Raw genomic sequence first — 25040 nt, forward strand, 5'->3', positions numbered from 1 at the left:
TCATCTTCTTGTTTCAACTTATACGTATTTTCCATTTTACTATGTTTCGTGTATCATTTACACAATTCTGAAAGCTAGCATTCCTAAGATGAAGTGAGCTGTTACAAGGGTATTATTCTTTTGAGTGCACTACTGGACTTCGTTCCAAATATATTAGTTAAATTTTCCATCACTTTTTTTTTTTATTATTCATCTCACCAGCTCATGATGGCTGTCTTCAAGGCCCTGGGTTGTGGGCAGCGCCGGTTCTATTCAAATATCACTGTAGGTAAAGAAACGACCAGGCTCCCAGGAAACCCCAGCAGCAATCGCTTAAACACCTAGAGGAGCCCAACCTCCCCTCGCGCCCCTGAACTCCATGACGCCATCCAATTTGGAGTCACGGCCGAGCCTTGTGGAAAACGTTTTTCCGCAGTGGGCGGTGGAGCATTCTGCGCATGTGCGGTCCCACCTCCTTTAAGTAGTCGCCATTTCTTGTCTCTCGCCCCAGGGGGTAGGACGCTGGAAGCTCCTGTTTTCCGCGGTGTGGCAGAGGGCGGGGCCGGGACTCTGCGCGGGCTGGGAGCCGAGGCGGAGCCCTAGGCCGGGCCCCAGCAGGTGTGGCCAGGCCCTGCAGGTGTGTCAAAGGTTGTGCTGAGGTCTGGGGATAGGGGAGACGGGCCTTCGCAACTGGGCGGAGTCAGAGACCCTGGAATCCCCGCCTCCTCCTGGGCTCCCTGACGTTCTTCGGGGTAGAGGGGAGCTGGAGACCGGTAGGCTGGGGGTTCGGGGCCAAGGCGGGTCGGGGCGAGGAGGCCGCCTATCTGCGTTCCCGAGCCTTTCGAGCAGCGGTGTTTTGCCGCTAGCGTGAGAGGCGGCCCGAGGGAGGCCAGAGGCCACGGGGAGAAAAGCGGGCACGGAGCAGCTAAGGAAAACGACCTCTGTGACGCGAATCCGCGATCCGCCACGTAAGGCAGGGGTCTGCAGTGCTGGCTGGTTGAGATGGGGCTTTTTAAAACCCGAGAGACCTGGGCTTATATCCAGCGTCTGCCAGGCACTGGGCAGGATAATCTCGAGGCGACTCAGATACGCGTCTGTGAAGTGAGGCTGTTATTAACCTGTTGTTAGGTGCCGTGGGGTCGCTTCCGACTGACAGCGGCCCTGTGTACAGCAGAAGGAAGCACTGCCGGGTTCTGCGCCGCCCTCACAGTCGTTGCTGTGTTTTGAGCCCATCTTTCCAGCCACTGTCGTTATATAGTATAACTTCTAACGTCGTTTTCTGTGTTAAGTAGGATAGTTTATAAAGCACAAGGACTGAATAAAGGCGAGCTTTTATTATTACGAGGCATGCTGTTTTCATTTTTGAATCATTTAATCATAAAACCACCCTTCTCGCTATTACCATGTTCATTTTAATAAATAAGAGAACTAAAGGTTCAGAGAAAAATAAAATTGACTTACCCAGTGTTCTACTTGGTAGGAGCCCTGGCGCAATGCTTAAGTGCTCAAGGGCTAGGCTGCAAACTGACAGGTTGGCTGCTTGAACCCATCAGCTCCTGGGGGGTGGGGTGGGTGGAGAAAGACCCAGACATCTGCTTCCATAAAGATTACAGCCTAGGAAACACTATGGGGCAGCACTACTTGCGGCATAGTATCACTGAGTCTGAATTGACTTGAGGGCGCACAACAACGATGACAGCAACGGTGGAGTAGGTAAATGAGCTGGGTTTTAAATTCTCATTAGTTTATAGTTCATGCTCTTATCCACACAAAATCGACAGCCTTAGGTTGTATTTAGCACTGTAATTGTCCCTGAACACCACTAGAACATAACTGAGGAGTAAAAAATGTAGTGGACCTAATCCTACCATGTAGCCATTCTGTTTCCAGATACTCTTGGAGAATCCTCAGAATCCTGGGGTCAAAAGGTTAAGTATGCTCTCATCCTCCAGCATGTCTCTTTTCTCAGAGGACTCTTAAAGAGAACAGGTACATTGAAACCTAAAGTTGAGGCCTCAATTTTAAATTTTACTGGAGAAACTGGGAATCCTATCCAGGCCGGAGATAAGAGAGGGGATATGGAACACACTTTTAAAATTTAAAAACTGCAGTTCATCTAATGCTTCATATTATGAAAGTGATATAATGCCTCTGGCTGGTGATATCTGGGCTTTATTCACTAGGCATTGGATAAGTGCTAGGCCAGCTAGAAGTGGTTTCTGCTGCATACGAAAAGAACCTCAGGATTATGGCATCTAGTTGACTTTGATACATATTCGAAGTGTCTGATTTGGGATTATGGTGCCCAGTTGTCATTTTAGTAAAAATTAGGCTTGCACCAATGTCAGCAGACTAAATGGTCATGTCAGAGTTCATTAAGGCCTAACTAAATTTTACATTAAGCCTATCTCAAGATTCAAGAGAACAGTGAGTTCCAGGGGTACTGCCTTGGATCTGTGGCTCTAGGTGGATTATTATAGAATCAAAATGGTACATGAAGGGTTGTTCAAGATTATCTACTTCTGCCTTGTTTTAAAGATAATAAAATAGAAGCTAAGACAGTAACTAGGTTTATTAGTAGTAGAGCCCAGGGTAGAGCTGAAGTCTTCAGGTCCACTGTATCATATTTAAGTCAAAACAGTGTTCTTTGAAGTGATTTTGAGAGCTTCCAAAGGACTTTGTAACCTTGTGGGGTTTATAATATTAATAGAAAAAATTGTTAGGGTATAACTTAAACACCTTTCGATATCAATAAATATTCTCTTCAACATCGTTTGTAATGCCAGCATAGGATTCCATCCTTTGAATATATTAAACACCTTGCTTAACTAATCTGTTATTATTGAATGTTTAAGTTCTCAGTTTTTTGTGTGTTACTCAGTAAATGGACACATAATTTTCAAAACAACCAGTAGGAAAGAAAGGTTTTGTCATTCAATAAAAATGTCCTAGGTTCATTAAGATTATATCAGAGTCACCAGTGGACAAGTGGGTACTCCATCATGGCCCTTCTTGTTCCTTTTGGTGGGTCAAAGGGACATTTTCGCAGAGGAAATCTTTTACTGAAATGTATGGAAATTTCTCACAGGTGACTCCTGGAGGTACAAGATAAGATCTTTTATGATTTCTTTCTTCCAGCTTCCCCTGCTCTGTCTTCGTAGTTTCTAGCCTTTTCCAAGAGCAGCAGAAAAATGAACAAATTTCAGGTGAGTCATTTATTTAACTTATATTTTGTTTCATTGTATGTTTGTGTGTTTAATGAGTTTTATGAAAGAGAGTCTACATATTAAGCTAGAAAAGTGGAAATAGTTAAAAATCACTGTCAGGGAAGACATTGCAAGAATAACAAAGTAGTTCTCACAGTATGGTCTGCAGATCCTTGGGTCCTGAAGCCCTTTCAAGGCCTGTAAGATCAAAATGATTTTTGTAATACTAACTGTTGCCCTTGTGGCACAAACACAACGGTTAAACGCTCAGCTGCTAACTGAAAGAATGGTGGTTCAGACCCAACCAGCAGCTTCGTGGGAGAGAGACCTGGCAGTATGCTCCTGTAAAGATGTCAACCGAGAAAGCCCTATGAGGCAGTTCTGTTCTCTCACATGGGATGGCTATGAGTCGAAACCGACTCCATAGCGTACAGCAACAGCAAGATGGCAGTTGCCTTTTACACTGTTAACATTTGCACTGATGGTACAAAAGCAATGGTGAATAGATTGCTGCCTGTTTGGCTGAATCAGGATAGTAACACTAACCTGTACCTATTGTATTCTTCCACAGTGTATTCACGTGAAAAGAATTGTCAGTTTTCACTTAAGGATGTCTAATGAAGCAGTAAAATTACTAATTTTATTAAATTTTCTTTTATTACATGTCTTTTTAATATTCAGGGTGATGAAATGAGAAGTTCACTTAAAGCACTTCTTCTATATTCTCAAGTGTGTTGATGGTTGTCTTGAGGAAAAGCACTTGTGCGATTGATTTGTGAGCTGACCTCGCCATTTTTTCATGGATCCCATTTGTATGTGAAAGAATAACTGGCAAACAAACTATGGCTATTTAAACAAAAAAACCAAACCCACTGCTGTCCAGTTGATCCTGGCTCATAATGACCCTATAGGACAGAGTAGAACTGCCCCATCGGGTTTCCAACGTTTTCTCAGAAATGAAGTGATCCGTCACTTGAGTGAAAACAACTGTCAGTATTTGTTGCCAGTGTTAAAAATCTGAGCTCTCAAATGAATATTAGAGTTTTAGAAATCTTGAATACTCCATTGTGAATTTGACAATTTCCTAATAGTTAGAGACTTTTCTGCTGAGATTAGCGATAGTATTAGCTAATTATTTTTTATTATATAGTAAAGTGTGTCAGCATTTGTGTTATATTTTTTTATATGCTCAGAGGCAAACTCAAGTAGTTTACGAGGACAGAGTGACTCAGAATAGTAGGGAACAGGGAATAAGTTGGTCATGGAATGTAACCCTGCAACATAATACAGGTAGTCCCTGACTTACGACAAGTTAAGGCAACTGTCCCTCTTACTGTTAGTAATATGTACTGTGTACTATAATTTGCTGATGTCATCATATCTGTAAGTTTATATGTAATGTTTCCAGTCCCAAAGACAAATAAGGATAGGGTTTATAAAGATACTGATAATAAAAGCTAACGAAATAATGAAAACTAACAACAAAAGAAGACGTATTCAACTTATGTCGGAACTGACTTACTACGGAGTCATTGGAACACTGGAACGGAACCTGTTGTAAGTCAAGGACTACCTGTATTTGCGGGAAGACCTGAATTAAGTGAAAGGGCCAAGTGGAAATCTGGGGGAGGAGCATTCTAGCCAGCTGGAACAGCACATATAAACATCCTGAGGCATGCTCCAGAAATAGTACTCAGGACACTGAAGTTAGAGAGGTGTGACATAGGGGGAGAATGGTAAGAGCTAAAATTAAAGAGGTGGAAAAAAAAAGTTGCTGTCAAGTTGATTCCGACTCATAGCGACCCTAAAGAAGTAAAGGAGCTAGAATATGTTTTTGTTTTTTTTTTTTGTAGGCTGTAGAAAAACTTTGAATTTTGATTTAATGTAATTGTTTATTTAAAAATCATACTTCATATAATCAAAGGAATATATATATGTAATATGTATTAGAATTTAGGGAATATTGACTAAGTAAACACAAGTGTATCCCCATCTGTGAAAATTACTAGTGCTTTTGGAGCCTATTCATGCCTTTCCTTAATGACATCTCCACCTTTACCCAGAGACAGCGAGTCCTGAATTTCATAGTAACCATTTCCTTGCTTTTTTAATTTTAATTTTTTTAAACAAAACAACATATTTGGCCACTAATTAAATGACCAGCCCTCTGGTAATCACTTAATGTAGTCTGTCTCACATAATCTTTACAATCACCTTCTGAAACATTAGTATTACCATAGCATAGTGGACATCATCTGTTATTCAAAATCACAGCCTTTGGGCATTTGGTTGACAGAAAAACACTCTGGAAGAAGGAAGAAATTAGGAGGGAGCTCAAAAAAGTTAAGCTGTTTTATAGTTCTGCTTTAATTTTGAATATATTTATAGCTTGTATGTGAAATTCTTCTAACTGAAAATTCATTCTGGAGATGGCACATGTTTTTCTTACCTTTTGCTCTTTGAGTAATTGGTGACTCATCAGTTTGGGACACCAGAAACAACTAGTGAGGTGAGTCTTTTTGTTTTTTGAGATAATTTTGAAGCCAGTTGTCACTATTAACTCCTGGAAAAGTTTACTTTATGGAGATACTGAATGTTTTTGTTTGTTCATAGCCATTTCGGCCAAATTAAGAAGATTTCTTTGTTTGTATTTTTATTCCTTCCTGCATATCACAACTTCTCTTGGCAAACATTTCTTTCTTTGAGAACATCCTCTATAGGTTCTTTTTGCTTACTTTTTTGTGTTAGTGAGGCTTTGCTGGTGGCAGACTGTCAGTTTTGTTTATCTGACATGTTCACGAAGAAGTTTTTCCCTACATAGAATTCTTGGTTGGCAGTACTTTTAAAACACCAAAATGAATTTTACTGTCCTGTACTACTGATGCTGTTGAAAATTCATCTGAATTTTTCTTTTTTTGACTAGATGCTTTTTTTCATTGTATTTTAGATGAAGGTTTACAGAGCAAATTAGTTTCTCATGAAACAATACACAAATCGTTCTGTGACATTGGTTGCCAACCCCATGACATGTCAACACTCTCCCCTTCTTGACCTTGGGTTCCCCATTACCAGCTTTTCTGTCCCCTCCTACCTTTTCGTCCTTGTCCCTGGGCTGATGTGCCCATTAAGCCTCCTTTTGTTTTAATGGGTCTGACTAATCTTTGGCTGAAGGGAGAGCCTCAGGAGTGACTTCAGTAGTGTAAAAAGGGACTCTGGGTGCCATACTCTTGGAGTTTCTCCAGTCTCTGTCAGACCAGTAAGTCCCATCTTTCTTGTGTGTATGAGTTAGAATTTTCTTCTGCATTTTTCTCCAGCTCTGTCAGGGACCCTCTATTGTGGCCTCTATCAGAGTAGACAGTGGTGGTAGCAGGGGACCATCTAAGTTGTCCTGGACTCAGTCTGGTGAAGGCTGTGGTACTTTTGGTCCATAGTCCTTTGGACTAATCTTTCCCTTGTGTCTTTGGTTTTCTTCATTTTCTCTTGCTTCAGACAGGGTGAGACCATTGGAGTATCTTAAATGGCTGCTCAAAAGCCTTTAAGACCCCAGATGCTACTCACCAAAGTAGGATGTAAAACATTTCCTTTATATACTATGTTATGCCATTTGAGCTAGGTATTCCCTGAGACCGTGATCCCCAGCCCTTAGCCCAGTAATTCAGTCCCTCAGGGATTTTGGGTGTGTCTATGGAGCTTCCATGACCTTGCCTTGGTCAAGTTGTGCTGACTTCCCAGTATTGTGTACTGTCTAACCCTTCACCAAAGTTACCACTTGTCTACTGTCTATGTAGTGTTTTTTCCTCCCTATGCTTTCCCTCCCCTCCCTCTTAACTATCAAAGATTGTTTCCTTTTGTGTGTAAACCTTTTCATGAATTTTTATAATATTGGTCTCATACAATATTTGTGCTTTTGTGATTGACTTATTTCATGCAGTATAGTGCCCTCCAGATTAATCCATGTTGTGAGGTGTTTTGAAAATTCATCCTTGTTCTTTATCTCATTGCGTAGTGTGTTCCATTGTGTGTATGTACCATAGTTTAAGAATGATGTTAGCTGTTGGTTTTGTATAGATGCACTTTTTTATGTTAAGGTTAGATTTATTCCTAAGTATTTTATTTTTTTAAGTTTTATAATAAATGGCAGTGTTACCCTGATTTCATTTACATAGTTTTCTTTACTGGTAAATAGGTGTATAGGAATCCAACTGCTTTTGTATGTTTATCTTGTAAACTGATACTCTATTGAATCTTTCTATTAGTTGCGGTAGTTTTCTCGTGGAGTCTTTTGGATTTTCTGTATATAGTATCATATGACCTGCAAATAGGGACAGTTTTATTTCTTCCTTACCAATTTGGATACCCTTTGTTTCTTTTTCTTGCCTTATTGCTCTCGCTAGGACTGACAGCACAATGTTTAATAGGAGTGATGATAAAGGGCAACCTTGTCTTGTTCCTGTTCTCAAGGGGAATGTTTTCAGCCTGTCTCCATTAAGAATGATGTTGGCTGTTGGTTTTCTATGGAAGCTCTTTATTATGTTGAGGAATTTCCCTTATATACCTATTTTATTGAGAGTTTTTTATCAGGAATGGGTGTTAGACTTTATTGAATGCCTTTTCTGCATCAAATGAAATGATCATGTGATTTTTTTATTTATGGGGTGCATTACGTTGATTTTCTAATGTTGAAACCATCCTTGCATACCTGGTATGAATCCCACTTAGTTGTGTATTATTTTTTTGATATGATGCTGAATTTTTGCATCTATAGTCATGAGAGATGCTGTAATTTTCTTTTTTATGGTGTCATTGCTTGGTTTGGGTCTTAGGGTTATGCTGGCTTCATAGAATGAATTTTGAAGTATCCTTTCCTTTCCTGTGTTCTGAAATAGTTTGAGTAGTACTGGTGTAAGCTCTTCCCTGAATGTTTGGTAGAATTCTCCAGTGAAGCCATCTGGGCCAGGACTTTTTTTGTTGTTGTTATCTCTGCAGTCTTTTCTTTTGTTATGTGCCTGTTCAAATTTTCAACTTCAGTTTGTGTTAACTTGGGTAGGTAGTGTGTTTCTAGAAAATTGCCTATTTACTCTAGGTTTTAAATTTTGTTGGAGTATAGCTTTTCATAGTACTCGATTATTGCAGTTGCGTCTGTTGTAGTGTCCCCCATTTTATTTCTTATTTGGATTGTTTACGTCCTCTCCTGTTTTTGTCTGTTTGGCCAGTGGCTTGTTGATTTTGTTGATCCTTTCAAAGAACCAACTTCTGGTTTTGTAGATTCTTTCTATTGTTTTTCTATTCTGTATTTCATTTATTTCTGCTCTGATCTTTGTTATTTCCTTTCTTCTCGTGGCTCTGGGTTTCTTTTGCTGTTGTCTTTCTATTTGTTTGAGTTGTGTAGCTAACGTTTTCATTTTGTTCCTTTTTTGATGCGTGCATCTCTTGCTATAAATTGACCTCTGAACACTGCCTTTGCTGCGACCCAAAGGTTTTGGTATGACGTGTTTTCTTTCTTGTTTGATGCTAGGAATTTCTTTATTCCATCTTTGGTTTCTTCTGTTACCCAATGGTTTTTAATTAAGCAGGGTGTTATTAATTTTCCATGTATCTGGTTTCTTTCCGTTGCTCTTGTTAGTTTCTACTTTTATGACGTTGAGATCAGAGAAGATACTTTGCATTAGCTTAGTATTTTGGATTTTGTTGAGGGTTGTTTTATGGTCTAAGATGTGATCTAGTCTGGAAAATGTTCCATGTGCATTGGAAAAGAATGTGTACTTTCCTGCTGTTGGGTGGAGTGTTCTTGATATGTCTATGAGGTCAAGTTGGTTGATTACTGCCTTTAGATCTTCTGTATCTTTGTTGAGTTTCTTTCTAGAGATTCTGTTCTTTACTGAGAGTGGTGTGTCGAAGACTCCTGCTAGTATTACGGAACTGTCAATTTCTCTTTTCAGTGCTGTTAGAGTTTGTTTTATGTATTTTGAAACCCTGTCATTTGGTGTGTAAATATTTATTAGGGTTATGTCTTCATGGTGGTTTGTCCCTTTAATCATTATATAATGTCCTTCTTTGTCTTTTATGGTGGATTTTGTTTTAAAGCCTACTTTATCTGAAATTAGTATTGCCACTCTTGCTCTTTTTTGGTTGCTGTTTAATATATTTTTTTCCATCCTTTGATTTTTAATATATTTATGTCTTTGTTTCTAAGGTGTGTCTGTTGTAGACAGCATATTGGTGGGCTGTTTTTTTAATCCATTCTGTCACTTTCTGTCTCCTTATAGGTGCATTTAAGTCATTTACATCCAGTGTGATTATTGATAGGTGTGAGTTTATTGCTGTCCTTTTGTAGTGATTTTTTTGTGGTACTGATGTTGTCCTTGTTCCTCTTACTCTCCTGCGCTGAATACCTTTCATTTGTGGAATTTTTTTGTTGTTTGTTTCTCTCATTTTTGTAGATTTTTTGTTTACCGAGGCTTTATGTTTTTTTTTTTCTATGTTTTGATCAGTAGTTTTGTTAACTTTCTTTGTGGTTACCTTGATGTTTACCCCAATCTTCCTAAGTTTGAACCAGTCTTTTATTATTTGATATCGCCTTGACTTCCTCTTCATTTGAGAGTTCTGTAACTAAACTGTTTATTCCCTCTTTTATTGTTCTAATGTTGTCATTTACAGATTGACCTCTCTGGTTCTCTATTGTAAATTTTTTTAGTTTTGTTTTATACTTGAGAGTTCTTTACCTAGGTTTGTATCTGGCTAATGCAGTCTTGCATCTTAGATTCAGACTGTTGTCTGATGTTGTTGGTTCTCTAACTGAATGGCTCCCTTTAATAATTCTTGCAAGTTTGGTTTAGTTTCTACATATTTCCATAATTTCTGTTTATTTGGAAATGTCCTGATTTCGCCATCATATTTGAATGAGAGTTTTGCAGGGTAAACTATTCTTGGTTGGCAGTTTTTTTCTTTCAAGGTTTTATATATGTCATCCCATTGCCTTCTTGCCTGCATGGTTTCTGCCCAGTATGTAGTATGTGACTTTTTGGGTTTTTTTGAGCTGCTCTCAGGATTCTTTCTTTGTCTTAGGTTTTAGGGAGTGTGATTATGATGTGCCTTGGTAATTTTCTTTCAGGGTCTATCCCACACAGGGTTCGTTGAGCTTCTTGGATGGTTAGCTTCTCATCTTACATGATATAGGGAAGTTTTCTGTCAGCAAATGTTCAGTGATCCTCTCTGTGTTTTCCATTTTCTCCCCCCATTCTGGAACTCTGATCACATGCAAATTTTTCCTTCTGATTGTATCCCACATCATTCTTAGGGTATCTTCATTTTTCTTTGCTCTTTTCTCTGATTTTTCCTCAAACAAAGTGGTCTCCAATGATTTGTCTTCAGTTTTGCTGATACTGTCTTCCATTGTTTCTAATTTGCTCCTAAAACCTTCTATGGCACTGTCTATTTTTGAAGTCTTGTTGTTCATCTTTTGGATTTCGAATTGCTGTTTTTGTATGATTTCGTTGTTTATTTTGACATTTTTTCTTGAATTCATCCATTGTTTTATCTGTCTTTTTCATGATTTTGTCTGTATTTCCATGGTTCTAGTTCATTATTTTGTTTGCATTTCCCTTCATCTCTTGGAGAGCCCTGAATATTAGAGTTTTGAATTCCCTATCTGGTAGTTCCAGTGCCTTTTCTTCTATTGGAAGATCATCTGTTGTTTTATTTTGAATGCTTTCCAGAGCCATCCTGTCCTGTTTTGTTTTTTTTTATATTTTGATATTGTCTGCTGTCTTTGGGATATTCAGGAATTACTTTCTTTGTTTACGGATTGTAGATTTACTTGTTTTGTCCAGCTTTTTTGTTTTGTTTGGTTATTTCTGGGAAGGCAGGCAGGGTGTTCTTTGTTGTTTGCTCATCTGTGGGCACGGTACTTCTCACCACCTTTTCCAGGCGGGCAGGCTGGTCACTCAGCTTTGGTGCAGCAGGGAAGGTCCAGTGGAGGTGAAGGGTCAGGGATGGGTCTTTTGTGGCATGTAACGGTGCCAACAGGGTGGGGCTGAGGGACAGTGTAGGGCGGAATCCGGTGGTCCATGCCTGTGCCACTCAGGGGTGGGACACTCAGCACTTGGTGCAGTTATGCAGGAGGGATGGGGAAGATATGATAATGTGGAGCTAAGTGGTTGTGGGAAAGAATAGAGAGAAACAGCAGCCCAAAAGAAAAGGAAACAAACAAAAAATGGTGCTGAGGGAGCCCACTGGTGAAGTGGCATGGACCCAGGGAAGCTGTGTGCTGGTGGCTTTCTAGCTGAGCACTGTTGCACAGCCTGTCAAGCACAGGCAGAGACAGAACACTCAGCTAGGTGAGCGGGATAAAGGAAAGGAAGGATGGGAGAGAGAGAGAAGAAACCAAAAGAAAGAAAGAAGGTACACACGGCCAGGTGGTCGAGAGAAAGGGAAGGAAGAAATGTAGAGAGAGACAAGAAACTGAAAGAAAAAAATAAAAAATTCCCCAAGGGAGCCCACTGGCGTGTCAGCACGGACTGGCAAAGCCGTGTGGCTGCAGCTTCCCAGCTGAGGAACGTGTCACAGCTGGTCAAAAAGCAGCCGAGATGGCACACACAGCCAGGTGGTTAAGAGAAAGGAAAGGAAGGAAGGAAGGTAGAGAGAGACAAGAAACTCCTCAGGGAGCCCACCAGAGTGGCATTGTGGACTAAGGAAGATGTGTGTCAGCGGCTCCCCAGCCGAGTGGTGTGTCACAGCTTGTCAAAAAGCAGTGTAGACAGCACATGCAGCCTGGTAGTTGGGAGTAAGGAAAGGAAGGATGGTACACAAAAAAAAGAGAAGAGAAAAAGAAAAGAAAAATGCCCTGAGGGAGCCCACTGATGTTACAGTGTGGACTGGGAAAGCTGTGTGCCAGCTGCTCCACAGCTGAATGGTGTGACACAGCCTATCAAAAATCAGCAAGGATAGCACATGCATCCAGGTGGTTAGGACAAAGGAAAGGAAGGAAGGTAGAGAGACACAAGAAACTGAGAAAGAAAAAAAAAGTCCCAGTGGAGCCCACCAGCATGGTGGCACAGACTGATGAAGATGTGTGCCTGTGGCTCCCTAGCCAAGTGGTGTGGCACAGCTGGTCAGAAAGTGGCAGAGGTGGCATCTGGAGAAAGGAAAGGAAGGAGAGTAGAGAAAGTTAAGAAACAGAAAAAAATGCCCTCAGGGAGCCCACCAGCATGGTGGCAAAGACTGGAGAAGGAGCTCTCCAGCCAAGTGGCATAGTACAGCCCATCAAGGAGCAGAGGTGGCACACAGCACCACCTAGGTGGAAGAAAGGAAAGGAAGAAGGTTAGAGAGAGAAGAAACAAAAAGAAGCCAAAAAACAATAACAGCAAAAAAAAAAAAAAAAAGGCGCTGAAGGAACCAGCCAGTGGGGGCAGGGTGAATCCAAGTGGCAAGGAGCTGGCGTCTCTCCAGCTGAGTGACCATGGTCCACCAGAAAGCGGCGGAGGCCGTGCAGAAGGAAGAAGGGTGGGGGTGGGAAAGTGTGTATCCCAGGTTACCAGGTGCTTTGTCTCCTGCTGGGAGCTCCGTGAAGTTGCCTTCCTGTACTTCTGTCTGCAGTTCTTGGTGGCTGGGGGGTCTAAGATGGTGTACTGCGTTTGCTGGTAAGGATCTCCACTCCGTAACTCTCCTCATTCTCTGTTCTCTATCAGTTTCTTATTCCATTTGGTGCTTGGATGAGTTTTTCATCCATTCATTTGATGGTTAGAGTTCCAGGATTGATGATTGTATCTGTTTTACTTTGTTTTTTGGGTCTTTGCTGTAGAGGGACAGCATGCTGCTTCTGTCTGTAGTGCCGTGTTGACTCCGCCTCCTGGCTTGCTGCTTTTAAGATGTCCTTTACTCCAGTGTGTTTATGTGTGGATTTCTCTTCATCCTAATGAGACTCATTTTACTTCTTCTGGGGTAATTGAGGATTTGAGTGTTTTGAGTATTGCATTTCATGTCCTTTATTGAATTTTAAGCTCCATTTTTTTGTGTGTAATTTTGCTTGTTTACTCTGAAGACTATAATATGCGTCATTAATTTATCACAGTCAGTCTTAATAATATACTTATTCATAAGCAATGGTAATAAACTTTTAATAATATAATTCCATTTATACCCTTCCCAGCTTTTTTGGTCTTTTTGTCTTATGTCTCACTTCATATAAATTTAAATACTTATTATTTTTGCTTTAACCAATTATTAATCTTTTATAGAAATTTATGTGTATTTGTATGTATGTAAATAAAAAAATCTTTTATGCTTATGTACATATATGTCCTTTGGGTACTTTTTATTCCTTCCAGCAGGTCTGGATTATCTGATATCTTTTCCCTTTAGCCTAAAAAGTTTATTTTATAGTATCATGTAGTTCAGACTGATGGTGACAGATTACTCAGGTTTGTCTTTTTGAAAATCTCTTTATTTCCCCTTGATTTTTGAAGGCTATTTGTGCTGGATATTCTAGGTCAGGAGTTTTCTTTGTTTCTCCATTTTTAGGATGTCTTTGTCTTCTGACTTCTGTTGCTTCTGATGAGAATCCATTGTTCATCTTATTGTTATTTGCCTGAACATAATGTGTCTTTTTCCTCTGGTTATGCCTGAAGTTTTCACTTTCTCTTTAGCTTTCAACAGTTGGACAATGGTGTGTGCAGGTATGGTTTATTTTGTGTTTATACCTCATGAAGGGGATGATAAATCTGTGGGTTACTGCCTTTTATCATTTTGGAAAATTCTTGGGTACTCTCTTTTCAAATATTTCTTTTGCCCTATTCTTTCTTTTTTTCTTTATAAGATTCCAATTGTATGTATGTTAGACTGCATAGATAATTGCCCCAAGTGTGTCAGAATATTTAGTACATTTTTTGTCCTTTACTTTGGACAATTTCCATTGTACTTTTCAAGTTCGTGACTCTCTTCTCTGTCCATAAAATCCATTTCTGGTAATGATAATTGTATCTTTCAATTATAAAAGTTTTCCTGCTGCTTCTTTTTAAAAATTTATTTCTCTGTAAGATTTCCCATCTGTTCATCCATATTGCCTTTTTTTTTTTCACTAGATCATTTAACATTTTTATCATAGCTACTTTTAAAGTCCTTGTTTGCTAATTCCAACATGTAGGTTGTCCATGGGTCTACTTCAGTAGGCTTCTCTCTTTAGTATGAATTAAAGTTTTTTATTCTTTGCATTCCTCATGATTTTTTTTTATTATGTGCTGCATATTGTGTGTAAAAGAACAGTAGAGATTGAAGAAAAGAAAACCTCCAGAAGAAGGACACATCCCTTTCTTTGTGTGTTCACTAGAGCAGAGTACTGAGTCAGTCTAATATGTAGTTGGGTTGGCCCTGGGATTTAATTAGATTTAGTTTACCATTGGCTTCAAGTGATTTGAAGGCAAGGTTAGGGCTATCCATTCAGCAGGGCTTGGGATCTGAGCACCAGCAAGACTCAATCGATCTACTTTGTAGCCTAGCTGTTAGCTTTCTTTTGGGTAGCTGGGAAGTTCTTGCTCTGTAGAGCTTTCCACACCTTGATACATCTTTTCCTACTCTGGTGCTCTGCTCCCAGCCTTCAGAGGGTTGTCACCACATACTCAGTAAAGGTCCTGTGAGAAAAAAGCATGGTGGTTTGTATTCCAGCACATCCAATTCTTTTATGGTGTTATGGGGCTTCCTATTTGGTTCCAGATACTGCTTCCCAACTTAGAAAAAACTGACCACTTTGAGACATTTGATGGAGGGTGGGGGACTGTCCTGTAGATGCTAGGCTTCTGTTTGGGAACCCCTAGGCTATAAAACCCCCACTGAGTCACCAGGTGATACCAAAAGACAGGTCAGTGTTGACTTGCTTTGTGATTGGGGCTCTTAGGGATTCTGTCTTAGTTATTTAGTGCTACTATAACAGAAATACCACAAGTGGATTGCTTCAACAAACAGATGTTTATTCTCTCATATTCTAGTAGGCTGGAAGTTCAAATTCAAGGCATCAGCTCCAGCGGGAGGCTTTCTCTCTGACTGCTCTGTGGGAAGGTCCTTGTTACCAATCTTCCCTGGTCGAGGAGTTTCTCAGTGCAGGGACCCTAGGTCCAAAGGTCACGCTGTTCTTCTGGCTCTTATTTTTTGGTGGTATGAGGTCCCCCTGTCTCTGCTAACTTCCCTCTTTGTATCTCAAAAGAGATTGGCTCACAACCTTGTAGATTGAGCCCTATCTCATCAACATAACTGCTGCTAATCCCATCTTGTCAATATCATAGTGATGGGATATACAACACATAGAAAAATCACATCACATGACAAAATGGTGGACAACCACACAATATTGGGACTCATAGCCTAGCCAGGTTGACAGATATTTCTCAGGGGCACAATTTAATCCATGACAGATTCTTATTACACAAGCAAATATTAAGAGCTTGTTAAAGATTCTATTTATATATTTCAACCATAATAGTTTGCAACAGATTTATTACAGAAGCAGATATAAGAATTCAGCTATTTTCAAGCCCTGGTGACGTAGTGGTCAAGAATTTGGCTGCTAACCAAAAGGTTGGAAGTTCAAATCCACCAGGCGCTCCACGAAAACCCTATGGGGCAATGGACACGAAAAGAGAGAGTGGAGGGAGAGAGCGGGCTGTCTCATTAGCGGGAGAGTAATTGGGAGTGTGTAGCAAGGTGTATATGGGTTTTTGTGTGAGAGACTGACTTGATTTGTAAACTTTCACTTAAAGCACAATAAAAATTACAATAGAAAAAAAAAAAAGAAAACCCTATGGGGCAGCTCTTCTCTGCCCTACGGGGTCTCTATGAGTTGGAATCGAGTCGTCGGCAACGGGGTTTTTTTGTTTTTAATCAAGCTAGGCATTAAGATTTGCAAAAATGTAAAAGATGCCTCTTTCTTACTCTTCACACGTTTTTTTAAAGGGAGGGAATTTAATAGCCTTTTAAAGATTTGAGTGGATATTCTTTGACCCTACAGCAAAACTTGACAAGCAGTAGTTTTTTTAACTGTTGGAATATGGGAAAAGAATATGGAAACAGAAACCATAACGGTGAATCATTGTTACATTGAAATCCATTGGTGTTTCTTTTACATTGAAATTAGTCTTTTTTGTACTTTAAATAGGTATTTTGCCATTGATTTTTTATTTTCTAATTATTTGTTGATAATATATAGAAATACAGTTGATTAGGTGAATTTTTTTGTTGTTGTTAAAAGTTGAGCTGATTCCTGTTTTTCCTTGTTTAAGGCTGGTTTTCTTGAATTGGAATCAGCTCAATGGCAACGGGTTGGTTTTTTGGCATCTTGCCCCCGGGAAAGAAAGTAGTCGTGTTTTCTTTTTCCCCCCCACCTCTGAACTGTTCATCCCTTCTGAATTTTGTTCCTTTGCTTATGCTTGGATTCGCTGATGGATGTCAGAAAACCTATGATTTTCCAGCTTAGAGACCTGTTCTCATTGTTAGGGTAGAGGGTAATATCACCTTCTTCTGTGATTCTCTACATTCTACTTAGAACTAGTTTTTTATCCCTGCTCTATAGCATCTAGCTCTGAGCATCTTCCTGCTCCGCCTCTTTGCCCTGGCTGCGAGATTTGCAAATGCCCTGACAGTTCCAAGCAGTGGTGTAGGATTCATTCCAGTGAATTTCCTTTTTTTTTCCAGAGCCTTGATCCTTCACATCTTGCTGCCTATGTTGTACTTTGGTGCTTTTGTTTAGGTATTTTTAAATGTGTGTTTTCGTTGGCTTTATTCTGTATATTTTTTTTATTTTTTAACTTATACACAGAAAAATTTATTGGGTGTACATTTCTATGACTTTTGATAAATGCATAAAGGCATCACCATAGTCAAGATACAGAACAATTCTATCACCTCAAAATTCCCTTGTGCAGGGAGCACAACAGAGAACCCCTGAGGGAGCAGGAAAATAGTGGGACGCAGACCCCAAGTTCTCATAAAAAGACCAGACTTAATGGTCTGACTGAGACTAGAGGAATCCTAGTGGTCATGGTCCCCAAACCTTCTGTTGGCCCAGGACAGGAACCATTCCCGAAGACAACTCATCAGATGTGGAAGGGACTGGACAATGGGTTGGAGAGAGATGCTGATGAAGAGTGAGCTACTTGTATCAGGTGGACACTTGAGACTGTGTTGGCATCTCTCGTCTGGAGGGGAGATAGGAGGGTAGAGAGGGTTAGAAACTGGCAAAACCGTCAGGAAAGGAGAGACTGGAAGGAGTGAGCGGGCTGACTCATTAGGGGGAGAGTAAGTGGGAGTATGGAGTAAGGTGTATATAAGCTTATATGTGACAGACTGACTTGATTTGTAAACGTTCACTTAAAGCTCAATAAAAATTATTAAAAAAAAAATTCCCTTGTGTCTCCCTTTGTAGTAAACCCTACCACTAATCTCTGGCAATCATTCTTCAACTCTATTCAGTTTCCGGAATGTCATGTACAGTGAACCACATACTATGTAGTTATTTGCGACTGCCTTCTTTGATTTAGCATAATGTATTTGAGATTCATTCATATTATTGCATGTATCAGTAGTTCTTTTTTTATTGCTCAATCATATTCAGTTGCATGGATATACTCCATGTACTTATTCATTTACTAGTTAAAAGACATTTGGGTTGTTCCCAGTTTTTTGGTGATTATGAGCAGAGCTGCTGTGAACCTTTGCATCCAGGTTTTTTTCCAACCTAGATTTTCATTTCTTTTGGGTAAATACCTAGGAGTGGCTTTCTGGATCATACAGTAATTATTATGTTTAACTTTATAGGAAACTGCCAAACTGCTTTCAGGAATAGCTGTTGTTATTAATTGCTCTTGAATTGGCTCCAACTCATTGGGACCTTGTATATAACAGAGTGAAACACTGCCTGGTCTCGTGCCATAATTGTTGGTATGTTTGAGTCCATTGTTGTAGCTGTAGAGTGTCTTCCAACCTAGGGGCTCATCCTCCAGCACAATATTGGACAGTATTCTGTCGATAATCACAAGTTTTTTTCAACAGCTGATTTTCAGAAGTAGATTGCCAGGCCTTTGTTCCTAGCTTGTCTTACTTTGGAAGCTCCACTGAAACCCAGTCACCATGGGTGACCCTGTGTGAGATGGGGGTAGTAGTAGTAGCATCAAAACCTGTCTAACTTCAGGGAGGATAATGACCAGGATCAGCCCAAAGCTGATTCCCATTCAGGCTGGACGTACCTCTACCCTTCAACCTTTTGACCAATTCTGACACCAGCCATCCCTCCTACGGCACTCTCCTTTTCTTCTGGGTGTGATAATCCATTGCTCTGGCCACTCAGAGCTCTCAGGCCATACTTACAGTTAAGTGGTTTATTAAGGAAGTAATGGTACAACTTGGGATCAGGATCAACAGGCTGCAACTCAGGATCAGGATCAAGAAGCATGTAGGGAAAGTCTCCCTTCTTCAGTGCAAGATAGGCTCTCAGCTCCTCTTGGTCATGCAGGCCTCTTCTTGGCCCCCCTCGGGACAAGCTCATCTTGGCCCTGCTGTCTGTCACCACTGACTCTGCCAGTGGGCCCCACCAGGCTTGTCGCTGCTGGCTCTGTCATTGGGCCCCTTGCTGTCTTCAGTGTTACAGCCCTTTGTCCCATGGTACAGCTCTTTTAGGAGGTTCCTTGCCTACTCTCTCTCTGCTGCATTTTTCTTCTTTCTGCCTTCTGCTTCTCACTTCTTTCTGTCTTGAAAAACCCCGTGGGGTTGGCTGTATATATCCACAAACTCGTCAACAATTTCAAGTCATGGCCCCAGTAGGGAGGGGCCGCAAATGGACCAATTCCCTCTCGGTAGGCCACAGATACTTCATTTACATAGTAGGATATAGTCACCTCATTTGCAAAGCCTGTTGACCAATCTCTGCACAGCACATACTAGTCCAGAGGAGGCTGTAGCCCAGCACCAGACAAAATGTATCAAACCACAAATTATTTATAGCTTACGCAGTAAATGTCAACTAACCTGGACAAAAGTAACAAACCCTCTGTGGTAGAAAACTAGGGTAAGGGTGACTCTTCAGGGCTTAGGAAAAAATCTCTCAAGCTAGTTTTCCAAAGAACTAAGGCAAAAGGCCACACAAAGGAACTCATTTCAGCACACCCGGGTATTTGAAATACCAGTGGCATAGCAACACACAAGCCAACACAGTATGATAAACTGACAGAGGGGTAGTGGTGAATACCTGTACTGTATCCTGTTTTGACTACAGTGTACTAGAGACCCATTTGTGTTGCCTATTTGTCAGTACTTGGTATTATCAGAGTTTGTTCATTTTTTAGTCATGCTGATAGGTGTGCAGTGGTATCTCATTGTGGTTTTAATTTTCATTTCCTTAATGACTAATGATATTGAACATCTTTTGATGTGTTTAATGCTGTCAATATATCCTCTTTTGTGAAGTGTATGCTCAAATCTTTTCTTAATTTTTTGAAATAGGCTTGCTTTCCTATTATTGAGTTTTGAGAGTTTGTTCTATGTTCTGGATATAAGGGCTTAGTCAGATTTGTGATTTGCAAATATTTTCTTCTCTCTGTAGTTTTCCTTTTCACTTACTTTAACAGTATCTTTCACAGAGTGAAAGTTCTTAATTTTGATGAACTCCATTTTTTTTTTTCTTTTTTGGATTATGCTTTTGGGGTCATGTCTAAAAATTCTTTGCCTAACCCAAAGGTTTCAAAGACTTTTTCATATCTTCTAAAAATTTTAAAGTTTTACATTTCATATTTTGCCTATGATCCATTTCGAGTTGATTTCTGTATAAAGTATGAGGTATGGGTTGAGGTTTATTTTTTGCCGTGTGGATGCCCATTTGTTTCAATAACATTTATTGGAAGACAAATATATGCATTACATAAAATTTTAGCATACATACACGTGTGTAGATACAGAAATAATTATAGATATGTATGTATACATGGATTAGAAGACATACCACGTATTTCCTAACTCTGTCCACTGAGAGAGCCTAGAAGCAGTGACACCCCGGTAGCAATGAGCACACCCAGCTTCAGGATCTTGGTTGGGATGGGGAAAATATAAAATAAGCCTGGAGCATCTTTTAGTATCAGAAAGTAACGAAGTGCCCAAAAACTAAAGGATGGGAATAATTCAAAGGGACACAGGAGCCAATCTGAAAGAGGTCCTGATGGCCAAAGCTGGAACACTTTGAACAACAAAATAAATAACATAGTATTAGATTCTAACCCAATGTATGAAATCAATACATGAGGTCCTATTGATATCAATAAATGGTTAAACAGGGAGAAGAGGTAACACTTCCTTATGAAGCACTCTAAATAATATATGTAAATACGGCCCCCTTAGAGATGGAGCTTGTTCACTCTCTCCTTAAATATGGGCTAAACTTAGTGATTTGCTTCCAAATAAGAGAGTATGAAAAAAAAATAGTAATTTTACACTGGAGAAACCTGTAAAACAATACTTTAACCATATGACCCACATTAACATCACCAGTGATGATATGTGGATATCATGTGCTCCTTGATGTGTTGTGATGAAAAGGTCTCTTTGGTATTCGTCCCCAAAATCCATAATCTCAGTTTAATTATGAGAAAAGCATTAGTCAAGCCCAACTTTAAAGACATTCTACAAAATACCTGGCCAGTACTCCTCAAAACTGTCAAGATCATGAAAACAAGGAAAGACTAAGAAACTGTTACAGACCAGGAGGGACTAACGTGAAGTGACAACTAAATACAATGTGTCTTAGGCTGGGCTCTCTACAGAAGCAAAACCAGTGAAGCGTCTAGATGGACAGATGGATGGTTGGATAGATGGATGGGTTTATATCAAAGAAATGGCTCATGTGGTTGTAGAGGCTGGAAAGTCCCAAGGCTGTGGATCAGTCTAGAGGCTTCTCCCAACTCACATAGCTGCAGGGCTGATGAACCCAAGATCCAGACTTCGGAGGCTGACGAATCCCAAGATAGACAGGCAAGCTGCCAGCTCAAGTCCCAAGAACTGCAGGTCAGACAAACAGGAGCCAGCTACAGGATCCAGAGCAAGCAAAACCTCACAAGCCTTGCCATAAAGTTCAACTATATTGGCTGGAGGCCACACCCCCCAAGAAAACTCCCTCTTAACTGATTGGCTACTCACATTAGATCCCATCATGGAGATAATTACATTACATTAGATCTCATCATGGAAGTGATTACATCATTATACAACTACCAAACTGCACCATAACTGCCAAACAACTGAGAATCATGGCCCAGTCAACCTGACACGTAACCTTGATGATCACAGTCTACCTCTTGTCAACTTCCACCTGTACACATCCCCTTTAACTATACTTAATCTCTGAATTATAAAGTCATACTTGTGCTTAACAAGATATAACAAACACGCGTACAATTGAAAATGCACGAGTCCTGTTTACATCTTATATTTTATAAGTGCAAAAAACAAAAATGTTTGATGCACACATACAAGGAAGAAATACAGATAACAATTACAGTCCTCCCTCGTTTCTACAACTGGTCACATGGTTGTAACTGGTATTTAGAACTGCCTTCGTCTACCACCAATTCTGTATTCCTGTTGCCCTCAGCAAGCACCTCACGTGGTTGTGGTTCTTTGCCTGGTGGAGTGACCCAAACTTGCATGCCTGCAGGGTCTAGGCCATTAGTAGTCATGTCAAAATTGGGTTGCTGTAGTTTTCCATTGACTTTAATCACAGGGCATGGTGGTACTAAGAGACATGCCCTAAGGGATATTCTGCATTGCAGACATACTCTTCTTTACCACTATGTAATATCAATCTGATTTCCTCATAGTAATCTGAATCGGTCACACCAGCCAATATGGTAACTCCCTTCTTTGCCTGTTGATGCAGAGGCATAAGGAGCCCAGAGTGGTCAGATGGCATTCTTAACTTCCAGTTAAGAATGTAATCAGTGATGTGTCTTCAGGTGGGAGCATTCTTTCCTTTGGAACTAAGACCTCTAGACCCACAGAGCATGGGGTGGCAGGGACAGGAAGCAAACATTTTGCATGTGGGTCACTGGGGTAGTAGTGAGTGGTGCAACTCCCATTTCCGCCCCTTGATTCCTGACTATGAATCCTGACTATGGGAGAAACAGCACCATATATTGAACGCTGGTTTAGAGCATTTACAGCCTCCTGGAGAACATGGGAAGCCCCAACCCTGCAAGGTATTGCCACCTACCTAGTGTAGTAAATATGTCTTTAGAAGTCCATCCCATCGTTCTGTTGAGCCAGCTGCTTCAGTATGATGGGGAAAATAGTAAGACCAGTGAATTCCATGAGCAGGGGCCGGTTGTCACACTTCATTTGCCGTAAAGTGAGTCCCTTAATCTGAGGCAATGCTGTGTGGAATACCGTGACGGCGGATGAGGCATGCTGTAAGTCCCTGGTGGTTTTGGCAGAAGCATTGCATGCAGGGAAGGCAAATCTGTACCAGAGTGTCTATTCCAGGAAGAACAAAACGTCACTCTTTCCATGATGGAAGCGAGCCAATGTAATCAACCAGCCACCAGGTTGCTGGTTGATCACCTCAAGGAACAGTGTCATCTCAAGGATTCAGTGTTGGTGTCTACTGCTCGCAGATTGGGCACTCAGCAGTGGCTGTACCCAAGTCAGCCTTAGTGAGTAGAAGGCCATGTTGCTGAGCCCACACATAACTTCCATCCCTACCACCATGGCCACTTTTTTCATGAGCCCATTGGGCAATGATGGGAGTGACTGGGGAAAGAAGATGACTCGTTTCCACAGAATGCATCATCTTATCCACTTGATTACTTACATCCTCCTCTACTGAAGTCACTCTTGTGAGACTTCACGTGACACAAATATCTATACTTCTTTAGCCCATTCAGAGAAAGTCTATCCACACACCTTTTCCCCATATCTCCTTGTCTCTAATTTTCCGATCATGTTCCTTCCAAGTCCTTGACCATCCAGCCAAGCCGTTGGCTGCAACCTATGAATAAGTATACATAGCACATCTGGCCATTTCTCCTTCCAAGCAAAGCGAACAACCAGGTGCGCTGCTTGAAGTTCTACCCCTTGGGAAGATCTCCCTTCAGCACTGACCTTCAGGGAGTTCCCAGCAAGGGGCTGTAGTGCTTCCAGTGTCCACGTTCAGGTGGTGCCTGTGTATCGCACAGAATCATCTGTAAACAAGGCATGAGTTTTCTTTTCCTCAGTCAACTGATCATAAGGAACTCCTATGAGGCCATAGGTGCAGACCAGGAGATGGAAGGTAATGTGACAGGAGTAGAGACCTTCGGCATTTGGGCCACTTCTTCATGTAACTTGTGCCTTCAGGTTCTGCTCGAGCCCAATCTCATATATACCACTTCCATTTAATGAGGGAGTGCTGCTGGGCATGTCCAACTTTATGATTCTGTGGGTCAAACAACGCCCAGTTCATGATGGGCAGCTCAGGCTGCATGGTGACTTGGGTGGTCCACGGCTAAGTGTTCAGTATCTACTGAGGCCCAGTAACAAGCCAAAAGCTATTCCTCAAAAGGAGAGTAGTGAAGAGGCGGGCCCAAGATGGCTGACTAGGTAGAAGCTACCTCGGATCCCTCTTGCAACAAAGACTCGGAAAAACAAGTGAATCGATCACATACATGACAATCTACGAACCCTGACTATCAAACACAGATCTAAAGAGTTGACCTGAGTGATAGAGACTCAGCCAGTGCAAGCAGGCTGCACACTGAAGCTGCTAACGAGAACGAGCAACCACGGGGAAGCAGCAACTGTTTTCAGAGCCTGGAGCCAGTGTCCCAGGCTTTGGACTGGGCGCAGGGCAGCTGAGGACGGCATCCTGAGACGGCGCAAACAGAGGATGCAGCCCTAGCCCCCAGAAGTGACCTAGGGGGAAGCCCAGCCAGTGCACACAAGCAGCGCAGTGACGCGGCTGACAGGAAGAGAAGTCACCGGAAGGCAGCGACTGGCTTTGGAGCCTGGAGTGCGGCGTTCCAGCCAGGGAACCTTGGTGCTGGGCTTTGGACTGGGAGCGGAGGAACTGACCATAGCTTCTGAGACAGCACAAGCACAGGACGCGGGCCTCACCCTCGGGGACAATCTCGACCCAGCCAGCCAATGCACACGTGCTACACACCCCTTGGGAATCTCAGATGAAACAGTCATAACCAAGAGAGATAAGTAACTTTGTCTATATTTCTGGGTGCTACTCTCTCCTATCTGATTCCTCCCCTCCCTTTCCTGGGCAGCTTCATTAAAATTGGAATTTCCTGGGCTAGAGAGTGAAGTGCTCTGTGTTTTTTTTGTTTTGTTTTGTTTTGTTTTTGTCTTTTCCTAACCCATTCTCCTGGCCTCAGAGAAGCAGCTACAAAAAACCCAGGGACCAAAAATCCTTCCCTGACTTCCTGAAATTGGACTAAATATACAGAACCAGCTCCAGCCAAGCATATGAGATCCACGGTCTAGGACTTTCATTCCTACAGGGAACAAGGTGGCTATTATAATGCAGAGGCAATTCTGATAGTGATCTGACTGTAATTGTTTTACTGGATTACTGGAAAGACAAGTTTCCCAGGTCTGATATCTCTACCTATTAAAAAGAGCACTCACTGACCCACAACGGGGAACTGAGGGCTGAAACTCGACCCAAACCACTTAGCCTCCTGCCATAGGGGTCTGAGGATAGTGACACCTACCAATCTGTAGAGGTACATGCATTGGGTGCCTAAGGTACAGCTGCAGAGACCACCCACCAAAGTGCTTTAGGAATAGAGACACACCTATCTCACTGGCACTTGGGGGAAGCCTGTCACCATCCTGCTCCCCCTGGAG

The 25040-nt window shown here is 41.2% G+C and overlaps 1 protein-coding gene across 2 annotated transcripts in view; it reads left to right on the top strand.

Annotated features, from left to right (window-relative positions):
• The first annotated feature begins 454 nt into the window (after window positions 1-454).
• Window positions 455-25040, top strand: part of ZNF25 (zinc finger protein 25) — a 65936-nt gene continuing 41350 nt past the window's right edge. The window contains exons 1-2 of one of the 2 annotated variants that reach the window (XM_064290324.1): window positions 455-1692; window positions 3118-3185. In XM_064290324.1, the coding sequence (XP_064146394.1) occupies window positions 3171-3185 (15 nt within the window). In that variant the 5' untranslated portion in view covers window positions 455-1692; window positions 3118-3170. The remainder of the gene's footprint in view (window positions 1693-3117; window positions 3186-25040) is intronic. The other variant, XM_010598283.3, reaches the window with a different exon arrangement.

The sequence above is a fragment of the Loxodonta africana genome, chromosome 8 (assembly GCF_030014295.1).
Source record: "Loxodonta africana isolate mLoxAfr1 chromosome 8, mLoxAfr1.hap2, whole genome shotgun sequence".
NCBI lineage: Eukaryota > Metazoa > Chordata > Mammalia > Proboscidea > Elephantidae > Loxodonta > Loxodonta africana.